The 12,804-nt window shown below is 34.8% G+C and overlaps 1 protein-coding gene across 2 annotated transcripts in view; it reads right to left on the minus strand.

The window, feature by feature from the left end:
* The window catches only part of LOC115238258 (gamma-aminobutyric acid type B receptor subunit 2), a 56,603-nt gene that overhangs the window by 18,805 nt on the left and 24,994 nt on the right, over positions 1-12,804 (minus strand). For both annotated transcript variants that reach the window (XM_029811919.1, XM_029811920.1), the window contains exons 5-7: positions 4,975-5,169; positions 2,720-2,944; positions 2,069-2,129 (exon numbers count right to left, since the gene is read on the minus strand). In XM_029811919.1, coding sequence (XP_029667779.1) covers positions 2,069-2,129; positions 2,720-2,944; positions 4,975-5,169 — 481 coding nt within the window. The remainder of the gene's footprint in view (positions 1-2,068; positions 2,130-2,719; positions 2,945-4,974; positions 5,170-12,804) is intronic.

The raw sequence follows: 12,804 nt of genomic DNA on the forward strand, positions 1-12,804 counted from the left end.
AGCTAAAATAAGAATTTAATAGTACACATCGCAAGAGATATCTGATTGCAATTTTAAGTACAAAAGGCATTCAGTTTTATAATTCAATGCCAGTTTTGCGAACGAAGTTAGTAGTTGCACAGTTGAGCTACGTCAAGTTAGTAGTTTGCGAAGTCTATGCAATTTCTCGTAGAAGCTCCTCTCGGACGAATGGGAATGTCGCAAGAAGTTTTCACGCCTATTTGTTAGCGATATAGCGAAGCGAGTTTTATCCATTAATAGCAAAATTAGCAACAAATGGATCATCGTAAATTCGAAATCCTATACGGATTAATAATTCGTACAATAATGTAAACGAAGATTTCATTTTACGAATGAAAGGTTTGAATCAATAAAACCTTGTGACATAATACCTCAAGCCACACGGAAAATTGACAAAAGGGCTTAAAAAAATAGCTTATCTCTGACTAACACAAATGGAAACGTGAGCCGGTTACCGTGATGTAATCTACATTCAATTCTCTTTGCGGCTTTTCTAAGGCAAATGCGGGTAATTCTATTTGTATATAAAGTACATCTGAAATGACAGTATTTTAGTGAAATATATATATATATATATATATATATATATAGAGAGAGAGAGAGAGAGAGAGAGAGAGAGAAACTTATATAATTGCAATTAAATAATATTACGATAATGTTAACAAACTAAATTTTTAGTTCAGAACATATGCGCGGCTACATGGATACATTTACGGAGAAAAGAAATGACAGGGCTAAGGTCATCACGCGGTGCGACGTCAGTGTATATCGCGCGACTTTCTCTGCTAATGTCCTCCTGTATTAATTAACGTTATATCCAAATGCTACGACAGCGTTATTGTAACGTTAACAATAAAAAATGATTAATTTTTAATTTAAGAGCGGCGTAGTGTTGCAGTGTACAATTTTTTAAACGCGAGCACGCCGAGCGCGAGTTTCAACAAAGCGACGCGGGAGACTATTATAATTAGAAGCGTAGCAGTTTTATATATTTTTGATCACATCGTTACACACATACACATTATTTTTATATTTCGCAGTTTTTACAATTATTTTCGCATGTATCAATATTCTTTTGTATATTAATTAAAAATATTTATTATACATTCTGTAACGATGGTAACAATATATAAATGTGATTTGTTTTTTATCATTTATAGTAAAGTTGTAATAATTGATTAATTTTTAACAAAAATTGCTCAATATACCTGAAACGAAACATGGTTATCATGGAAGTTCATTTAAATGCATGAGATATTTCGAACAACGCTTGCAAAAATATGAGATTGGGGCAATTTGCGAAATATCGATGACAGAGCGTAATTGATCTTTCGAGCTCTTCATATCAAAGCAAGCATACGAGAATAATACCGTTTCGAGATTCACATAAACGATCACACATAACATATAAAGCGATTTTTGAAAGAAAAATTTAACGTTTTCTATTGAAGAGAATATATATTATACGTGAGACGCTATGTCGCGAATCTGCGATTATGATAGATCGAGTTTCTAAAACATGGCACGGAAATGTTCGTAAATAAAACGCATTAGCGGGATGCTAGACGTGTGTCTCATAATAGAAAACTCATAAATTGGATTATGTGCGCGTCCACGCGCCAATTGTCCCCAATGAGAGTATACGCAATATACCGCATCGTTAAAGCCAAAGCCATTGTCTGTGCTTTCAACCCAGTTGTATCGTTTTATCGTGTTGCCTGGCGTAAGCTCCCGCTCATTGTACGTTTAACGGCGTTATTGACATTGGTGTCGAATGGATGAAGCGTGAAGTCCGGAGAGCATCTGGTGAAATGTGTCAGTGACTCGTCAGTGAAGTTTCGATTTGTGTCAACAAATGGCGTTTATCGTGCCAAATCTCTTGCTAAACCAATAATTCCCTGATCCTTCAGTTTGCGTCAATCGACTCGTTAAATTTGATAATTCTATCTTACTAACTCCAGAAAATAGATTCGTGGGTTATGTCCGGAGAAATACATAGCATTTTACAAAAATATATCTTTTATTTAAATATCTTTATTACACTTACCGTGCATTTGATCAAACGCCGTGATGCCCACGCGATCCGCATCGTCGAAGGAAACCGGTCCCTGCAAACACGACGAGAATAAAATATATGAAAAATGTATGAACAAATTTGTCGCAAAATAACGACAGAATATTGGAATCATATCATTTAAAATATAAAAGATAATTAGAGTTTCGTTAGCGCAACGTAAACCCAGTCATGCGTTTTTATTTTTATAGACCACCAGCTAATACAAATTAATGATATTGTTATATCGATTTCGTGCGGATTATAAAAGTCCTCTTTTATAAATTTGTCACTTCAAGAAAAATTGATAGATAGATATAATATTCTACAATCTCTCGACACTTTATACATATCTTATAACATTAAACTTAATTTATCAAAAAAAGTTTTTCATCTTCAATTATTAAAAGTAAACTTCAAAAGAACGAGGATCGTTCGACATTCTTATTAAAGAAGAATCGACTTTAACTAGGCAAGAAGAATCTATAGACGCGAAAGGATGTAGATAGTTGCGGAACGTCTCGTGTATACGGATTTGTGTGAAGTAATTTTGTACTTTTTCGTGACGTTTCTCAAGTTTTGCGGATGTACGTAATAAACGGCCACTCTCGGTGCTTTATTTATCTTTCGTCTGTCCCGACTCACCGAAACTCCGATAAAGTGCAGCAGTTTCAGCTGCTCCAGTAAGTGGGAAGTGAGATCCTTTCTCGTATGCGTGTACCACGCCATGCTCTCGTTCTGTCGATTGAGGAGGACCTCGGTCTTAGCAAGGGCGAGTGCCATGGCCCACACGGCGTCGTATGTTTGTCCCGCAAATTTCGAGTGCGCAACGCCTCTGTTAACCAGCTCTGAAGTAAATTTCGCACTGGTCTGCAAAATAAACGAGAATGGCACATGAAGCGTGTCGGACGGTTCGCGAAACATTTGCAAACTCTGTCGTATAATTAAAAAAATTGAAGCATGTAGAGAAAGAGAGAAAGAGAGAGAGAGAGAGAGAGAGAGAGAGAGAACAGTTTGAATCGACGGTCGAGCGGACGTTAATTTAATTTGTCGTTTGCATCAACGAGACCCACGTACTTTCATTTGAAAAAAAATATGGCGCGAGCATAAAGAAAAAGAATTTAATTTCTCGTTAATTTAACATTTATCAATTCGATATCAAAATCTACAAAATATTGACATGAAGAAACGATCGTAATTTTTAATAATGTTATCTTTATCGCAGGCGTGATGAGGATGCCACAAGTTGGATCAGCGAAGCTGTCGCAATCCGATTAATCGTCGGGATAAATTTGCATAATAAGTACAAGGATGATAAATTCTGATTTTTTAAATTTACCGCAGCAAATTCTGATTAAGTAACTACAGATCGTGGTTTATTATAGATTAACACATAATAAGTATTCTTGAACCTTCCTGTATGCGTTATATTAAGTTTGCTAGAAGAGAGAGAAATAGTCAAAATACCATTTCTCTAATAACCGCAGCGTCACATAGTGTACACTTGCATTTATAATTTTATGCTCTGAATCAGAACTTTGACAATTGTGTACTAAAAGGGAAAATGATATAATATCGGATTTTTCCCCTTTATGTTCATATCAGCATATTTGAAATGCTCTTCCAGCGGCTTAACTTTTGGAACGCAAATCTTTTCTATCATAGGCTAAAAAGTTATACGACTACTTTCAAGAGAATATTAAACTTGCTATCTTCGATGTTATTAATTAATATGGTTAAATGTTACATATATGTTACATAACACATATAATTTATGAATGATAAATCACATTTGTAGAAAATTTTCGGTTTGATATTATACGAATTTGGCATTAATAAATTTTTTTATTCTATTAGTACAAAATTTTAATTTTAACATTCAAAGCTATAAAAAAATACGCTCTCTCTATCACGCTTATTAATAGCGTCATTAAAGTTTCCGTATTTCAAACATAATTATTTTTTCCACCCGGTGGAACGAGAAATTACACAGATACACGCGGTAAAAATTATTCATGATGATATCGCGAGAGGAAGCCGTGTCCCACGGCATACTCGGGACAGATCTATATTGGAAAAGTATTCGTGGGAGAAATGCCAATCGGATGTGTGAAAAGTGTGATGTGCACGATCTACGTACGACAGTTTCGCGAAAAGTCTATTTTCGTCTGTCTATTTTGACGACTTGTTATTTTCAAGAATATTCGAAACTGATGGTGGCTTAGTTGGTACGATAATGTCAATTATGACGGCTTGTCGTCATTAAACCGATTAGACCCAACGCTAAAAGGTCTAACGTGTGAAAAGGCGGTACTCGCGCGTCCCATCGGTCCCTACGCGTCTGTTTCTACTTTGTTCTACGTTTACGGCACAAGTTTTTTAATGGAACAGAATGGAAAGGTGAGTTCGTCACAAGACATTCAGCTTTCTTTGCTTGCATACTCTAATTTTCGCTCGCGGGACTTCATTTATTATGCTAGCAGCAGCAGCGATGAGTATTATTGTTACAGCGTGACTAACAATAAGCTGTCGCATTTTTGTTTTCGTTTTCGTTTTAGTAACGTTTTAGTTACGTAAAATTCCGTAATTCTCGCCGTTATCGTTAGCAGTAATGGCCGAAACGACGGTCTATTTTTTTATTAAATGTGCTTACATAAATGTATTCAATAAACTGCTGCAAATGCAATTTTTATTAATGGAAAAACCTACTTCAAATTGATCAAAGGATACGATAGATGAAAATGGAGAGAAACTTGGAGAATTTTATACATGTTGTTCAGAAATTAGTTTACGCTGATGTTATATTAATTCAATGGTAGCCTTTTTTATTAGCCATTTATTAATAAGCCCTACTAACACTTTTAGAGGTTTATCCGGAAAATTTCGCAAAAACGACGTACCAATCCCGAGTCGCTGATCTCGTCTCCCACGACCGTGGCGTGACTCCTGACGATGATTAAACCATCCAGAGTCTGCGACAGCTGAGAAGGCGAACATTCTCCGACACGCCAATCGTTCGTCATCCCCAACGAGTCGACGGTATCACCTGGCAATATCCAAGCGTAATCACCGCCGTGTATCCCGAGTCTCCAGGCCTGAAAAAATCATAGTTTATGATAAAAAGGATTCACAAGGTAAAAGATTTTATAAACACGTTTTTGCAAAATTTATTCTAGATGAGTTCGCTGTTTAATGCTGTGCGCAGAATATGCTGACAAAACTCTCTCCGGCAACAAAATTAAACACACGGGGTTATAAAAGAACATTGCTTCGGTTCGTCGCGTTTGCGAACAATAGGCGCGAAAGCATAATGCTGCGCCGATAGTGCCATATTACCGCGATCGATTCTGCACGATTGCATGTTTCGTCGAGATAGCCGAGGACGATCACGAATTCATCGCTTCGATCAGTTTTACTTGATCGACTTACTGAAGAGCGCGAGAGGGATTATATCGCAATCGCGCGTCCGATCAGATTTTATAATATCATCTGGCGAGGTCTTCTCTCCGGAAAGGGATCGACGACGATCGCGATGTCGGTCACTGGAAATATTTATGACGATCGCGTAACGATGTTGGATGTTCCGTATAATGAGAAATAACGCCGAGAAAAAGGTTGTCCGCGGACCCTTCGCGGGAGAATGTCTGTAAAATATAAACCGTCATGTGTCTCCCTCTTGTCTTCCTGTTGCCTTTACTTCCCGGCATTCTCCGTCTTCTGCTCTAGAATTCTCTTTTTACTTTTCCAGTTTCATGGCTCTGCCGGGTGTACTTTGAGCATTGTAATATCTGCCTAAGGCATTTTATATCGTCTTCTTGCTTTACCGGTCAAGTTAGCGGATGAAGTAGGTCGTCGTTATGAAATTGTACTTTGAGAGCATCTCGACGCTTTCTTCTTTCAATGGATTATACCTGTATATTCGTCTTGAGACACAATTGATTAATTTTCTTCGCGAAATATAAAATACGATTATAATCATCTATGAGGCGATATACTTATATGTATAAAGAGGATAATAATTATGAAATAATTATATAATGTGTGTGATATACTGTTTAGAAAAGTTAAACACACGAGAGACATCTAAATAATTATTCTTAGCGCGGAGTAACGGTTGAAATATATTTTTTAATGTACCTGTAAAATAATAACTCCAAAAATCTTTATTAAGAGAAAGATCTAAGTAATCTTCCTGTTTAATTGTATTCTTAACAATACTATACATGTACAATTATTCAATAGGTATTAAAAAATATTATATAAAGCCAGGTAAAATTTATATATAAAATCTAAATATGAGGCAAATTTTAGGGAGAATAACTAAAATATTTGATTCAGTTATTGTTCTTTTATTCGTATAAAAAATTATCAATTTTGATAGTACGTGTACTTGTGGAATAATTTTCATCGTACAAAAATTCGCGTTCTTTAAAATGATATATTTTGTCACTGGTGAGCGAAATATAGCAAATACACGAGAACACAACTTGTCACGAATGAAGAAGGCGTATCAGTTCTTAGAGAATCTAGAAGGAGGCGTCGGCAAGTATCGAACACGTGCATTCTCGTAAATCAGGTTGCTACGTTTTTTTACAAGCGTAACAGCCAGTACACTAAAAGTGGTAATAAAAAGTTGTTACTTCAGCGCAAAAGGCCGCGGTAGCGCAGTTAATGGCTGGGATTATTTGTGGTCCGGCGCTAAACTAAGGAAGAGGTGGGTAGTGTTGCGTGCTTTCGCTTTACTTAAAGTATGGTTTTTCGATAACGTTAGTATATCCTATAACGTGATCTCTCCGCAGCGATGGAAGAAAGGGAATTGATCGTTAAAAAATATTGAACCACGGATATTTTATTATTTTTGCATGTTTTTGTACAATTTTCATTATAGCAGAGATTTCATCCTCCTGCGAATTTCTAGTAATTGAATAAATCTCTTCTGTTTCGTTCTCGATCTAATCTCAATAATTATACAATTACGACAGTAAATGATGGCACAGGTGGCACGTGTAGCGATATATTTTTCCCCGAAATGATCGATTCTTCGACATGTGTATCGCAATATTGCGGTTTTGATGCCCGAATTATATTATTATCCGTTACTTTCTGGAAACAACTTATCATCCAATACAGAATAATAGATTTGCAGCGAACCGCACGATTCAACATGCGCCGCTTCAGAATATCCCCATTCCTTAATTGATCAATAGGTGAAGATTCGTCCATTTCGCTGGAAAATCGTATCTTCGTTACGTACGCGTCATCGGCAATTATCGACATAAAGCATAAAAAAAAGAGAAACGGGATTGAAATCGCGCAGGTGGGAAATTACAAATTGTTTTAAAAAAATCCCTTGCAGTAAAAAATTCGGATAAAGTTCCGAATAGGTGAACCCTCCGATTTTTTTGAAACTACACTATTTTTTGTATTTTTTAACGCTGATTATAAATATGATAATGAAAATTTGCGACAAGGTCATTTTCAAGGTCAAAACAAAAAAACTGAAAAAATATAACTTTTTAGACATTATTTCAATAAATATTGATGTAACAAAAAAATGTTTCAAATAAAGGTTGCAGTTCTTAAAAAAATACATTATTTATGTTCTATAAATTTTTTGCGTGAAACTGAAAGTTTTCGAGAAAATCGATGTTAAAGACTAAAAACGGCGGGTGAAGTTCCGAAAAACTAGACAAATAGGTTTGCGTGGAACTTCGCTCTGCGTGGAAAGTTGCAAACCCATGTGGAACCTGGCTTCGCGTGAAAAAGTGTATGCGTGGAAACAGTGGGTTCCGCCCCCCTGCGGGGGGCTCCACTACCGAAAAACTAGACAAATAGGTTTGCGTGGAACCTCGCTCTACGTGGAAAGTTGTAAACCCATGTGGAATCGTATATGTACTGCAAAGTACATGCTTAGATGGGAGAACAGATATAAGATTTAGATTCCATCGTTTTTGTTGAAAACTATCGTACGGTAAAAATTAATAGGACATAAAATGTTTTTCTCTGTAAGATCTAAAATTGTTATGGGTTTTTCATGATTTTCACTATGAAAATGAGAGATGCACCAATTTTCATTATGATATTCGTAATCAGTGCATCAAAATACGTAAGAATACTGAGTTTCAAAAAAATCAGAGGTGAGCACTTTTCGGAACTTCACCTGCCGTTTTTATTCTTTAACATCGATTTTCTCGAAAACTTTCAGTTTTACGCAAAAAATGTATAGAACATAAATGATGTATTTTTACAAGAACTACAACTTTTATTTGACACATTTTTTTCTTACATCAATATTTATCGAAATAATATTTAAAAAGTTATATTTTTTCAGTTTTTTTGAGTTTTGACCTTGAAAATGACCTTGTCGCAAATTTTCATTATCATATTCGTAATCAGCGTTCAAAAATACAAAAAATAGTGTAGTTTCAAAAAAATCAGAGGGTTCACCTATTCGGAACTCCACCCAAAAATTCTTTCAATTGCTTCACGTGTTATAATTTTGCTATAAATTTTTAAAAAATACTAAATTTTTTATCGGTTTTTTTCTTTCAATCTGTTGTATTATGAATCAATCGTAAAAATAGACTTTTATACCAACGTTACGGTTTATACAGCTGTTGCAAGGTACTTATAATAAGGATATAAGTTAAGGATATACGTTATTGTTATGGTTTAAAGGTTTAAATAGTAAGATATCTAATATTTTACATGGCATGATGAGATCACGATTATCCGGAACTGGATTAACTAGAAAAACGTGCAATGACCATAAAAAGAGAAATTGCAATAATCTAATATAAATTGTGATTACATATTATCGGAACATAAGCGTACAAAAATATATAAAAAGAAGATTCTTCAAATGCGTATCACGTCTTATATTAGTCATATGGTCACCCACAAAAAATATTAAAGCGAATATAGAAAAGTATTAGAGCACTTTTTTTATAAAAAAGTATCCATATTGAAGATATCGATTCGCTGTTGTACAATGATTACGTTCATAACGACCTATAAAGGCACAAAATATAATCCTTTTGTTCGCTTATAAAAAATGATCATATCAATCCATCAGCTTCTATACAAGATATTAATCTTTCGTTCCGCGTTACACTCTTTTTCTCGTTTCGCTGTACTATTGTGTCGAGAAGGAAACAGACAATGTCTATCCCTATGTAACCGTAATATAAACGGTGCGAGCGTGACTTACGAATATTAAACGTCGCCAAAAAACGACGAATAACGACCGGATGAGTCGTTTGAAGGGAAGCACGATTCGGTATCGATCTAACGATAATTCTTGAACGATGGCAATTGAATTGTCGATATATACGGCTATCCAAGATGGGTCGTCTCTTTGTGCTCGAAACCCTTATTAATCCTCGGAAATTCATTTTCACGCATCGTTTATGTAATTGACCGATATGAGGAATATTGAGAATCCTATCCGAGGACCTCCATTTGCAGAGAAACACGTGCGATGCGCCGATGTATTTTGCGAATATTGTGATATTAACGTTGAAAGTCCTATAATTTTGCCGTTTCTCCCCTACGTAGGATGGGTCAAGGAATATTCGTATAATCTAAAATTATCCTTGCATGTGACGTTGAAGTTTTGCGTAGGAATGATCGTGACAGTCGAAGAGAAATAGGCACTATTGTCGAGGTTTAAGGTGTCATATGGTTCGCGTAAGATGTCATGTATGTTACGTGCTGGCTTGGGTTAACTTGTAAAGCAAACCGATATACATACTTCAATGCAAACGTGCACATCGGACGCTGACGTGGGCACACACGATCACGATTGTAATACAATGGCCTGTCCTTCGACTGTACAGCATAGCGCGCAATGTCCGCTAAATGAAAATGAGGCAACTTATAATAGCGCAAGTGAGAAAATGTTGGAATTAGTCCAAACGCGCAATTATTTAGATTGTCTCTCATTGCTGAAATCTCAGAATAAAAAGAAATATCTCATTTCTTTAATAACGAAGCTAATATTTTTAAAATTATGTAAGCTATTATTAGAATGTATTTGCCCAACAATTACACTAAAAAATCTGTTTTAAAATCATTTTTTTGTTTTTTAGAATATCTAAATAAAAAATATTCTAGCATGAGAGAAACACACATTATTATAAACGAACATGCGAGTGTGCTATCATTAAAATATAAATTTTTTAATATTTTGAGATAGATGAGAGTTAATCTTGCATGGACATGCAGCTGTGGAAATATCGTGAATAAGCTCAGGAAATGAACCATAAAATCTTGGAACACTAAACAGCACGATTTAAAGCATCGCACGCAGAGTCGGTAAAGAGAGAGGAAGAGAGAGAAAGAGAGAGAGAGAGAGCGAGGGAATAGAAAGACTTATTGCAACTTGGTAATTTGTGGCAAAGGTGCAAGTAGCGTATATATTCCGGGATGCAACGAACCGAATGTAATTTAAGCTCGATGCATATAGCGATGTTACGTAGAAATTAAATTATAGTAAATTTAACATAAAAAACGAGGCAATCTACTGAGTTTTCCTCAAAGATACAAGAAAATTTAATATTATTCTTCTCCCTTTTGTGCCTCAATTAATTTTAATGACAATTACGGAGATGTAACACCAAAACATAAATTAAAGTAGCCCAGCATCCAAAGTCGAAAGATTCGACGAAGGACAAAACTCCGGTGGGATATGTGTCTGATATAAAATATTTATCAGTAGTTAAGGCTTGTTTTATATCAGACATTTTCTTTTCTGGATCCCATCTCATTTATAATGAAAGAATTTATCAGTAGCTAGGACTTGTTTTATATCAGACATTTTCTGCTCAACGGCATCCCCTATTATTCCATAAAGGCGAAGAACGCCAATATACATGTAATATACTCTTTTATTGTTTTATGATATTTCTTTTGGCATACACATCGATTTTCAAGCTCTTTAGCTTTCGATTGAATAATTGAACAAATTGTCAACATTCCATATACGTGTTTGCGAGAAAATTTGCAGCTACGCCGAGTCGCACATTATGTAAACAAGAAATTGCGAACGAGAATTGATATGAAGGATTTGCAAGAAAAAACTGGTTGTTATGTACATTAGCAAGAAGAATATAAAAAAACAATGTTATTTATGAAGCTCGCACCATTTCTTTAATGCTAAGTAACGATAGTAATTTTTCAATCAGTTTTTTAAGTTTCATGTTGTGATTTTACGCGTTACCGATTCATTGATTCATTTTTGATAATTTTGAAATAACGATCGCAATATGGTTTATGTATATCGCAATCTAAAATGCAAGATGCTTCTCTCAATGGATCATTTTGTTTGTTTGTTTATGTATATTCCAGTGTCTCATCTGCATGTTCATCACTATGCGAGTCGGATATATACTTCAAAACTCGCACTACAAACAAAACTCCGAAAGCTTTTGCGAATGGTTCGGTCTTAAATTACAAAGGGAGCGAGGAGAGAAGCTAAACTCTGCGTCCCATTGGCATTATATGCTTATGCTTTCGTAGCATTATATGGTTATTGATAATACGTATCTGATACATTTGATATCCACTTTCTACGCTTCGCTTAAAGACAAATATACATTTATACGATATGTAGCAGAGTTATATCATGTAATATAGAGAAAAGAGACTGCTGTATATTTGTATATACTGTTCGTGTATGATACATTTTCATAGGAAAATCAAGTTCCGCTTAATGGTTTAACATTGTAGAAAATTTCATGATACAATAAAGCGTAGGAGTGTTCCAGTTTCTTTTCGCTCCGGTTTTGTAATTATTTGCAACAAAAAAAATTCACAGTTGTGTTGCTTCTACGAATTCGGGCGTTTGTAAAATCCACAAATCCACGCTGCAAGGGATTGCTGAACGTTTTCATTTTGTAAAGTTTGAAGGGAATTTTTGATGTACTGCGTGGACGAAAAGTACGGAGTGAATTCTTATCATCTAGTAAATATCATAAATTCAGGTTATAATGGATGCACTATTTTTCAATCAAATTCATCGTATTGCTTTAATATTTGACATGGAAGTATTTTCCATGTTCTGGATGTTATTTTTCCATAAAATTTATTGCGCGCACTGTTTTCGTAATACTTGACACGAAAGCATTTTCGAGTTCAATGACGTATTGAATGATTGAACATTTCGAATGGACATCTACTTATTTTTTAGAGTAGTGTGTTAATTCACATAATTATAATGCCAATACACAATTATTAAATTTTACAAAAATCTGATTTTGAAGCAACAAAATGTACTTGTGAAAGAGCATTTCATTATCCCTTCGCTGATGGTAATTGTAAAAGAGATAACGCAAATAATGTCGTCACAAGATAATTAATTGAGGTAATTGATAATAATATTTAAAAATATGAGCGCTGTGAAGAGAGAGAGAGAGAGAGTTAAATTTTTAAACGAATTTCGCAGTCGTTGGGTGCGCGACAAAACGAATAACGTTTTGGCAGACAATTACGAAATTACATTTTTTTTGGTTAGTGAGAAATTTCGACCAAGCCAATAGAAACTTTGGACATGTATGAATAGTCTAAATGATGACCTAACTTTGTTGAAATTACATGAGTTGTATAATGAAAGTTATTAAAAGCATTATTAATTAATTTGTAAGGATATAATCTTTTCTTTATCATTTTGTAGGTATTTGCGCTAAAAGTTCTAGACTTTATTTTTTTTTCTTATAATAAAAAATAAAAAG

The sequence above is a fragment of the Formica exsecta genome, unplaced genomic scaffold (assembly GCF_003651465.1).
Source record: "Formica exsecta isolate Colony F162 unplaced genomic scaffold, ASM365146v1 scaffold33, whole genome shotgun sequence".
Lineage (NCBI taxonomy): Eukaryota > Metazoa > Arthropoda > Insecta > Hymenoptera > Formicidae > Formica > Formica exsecta.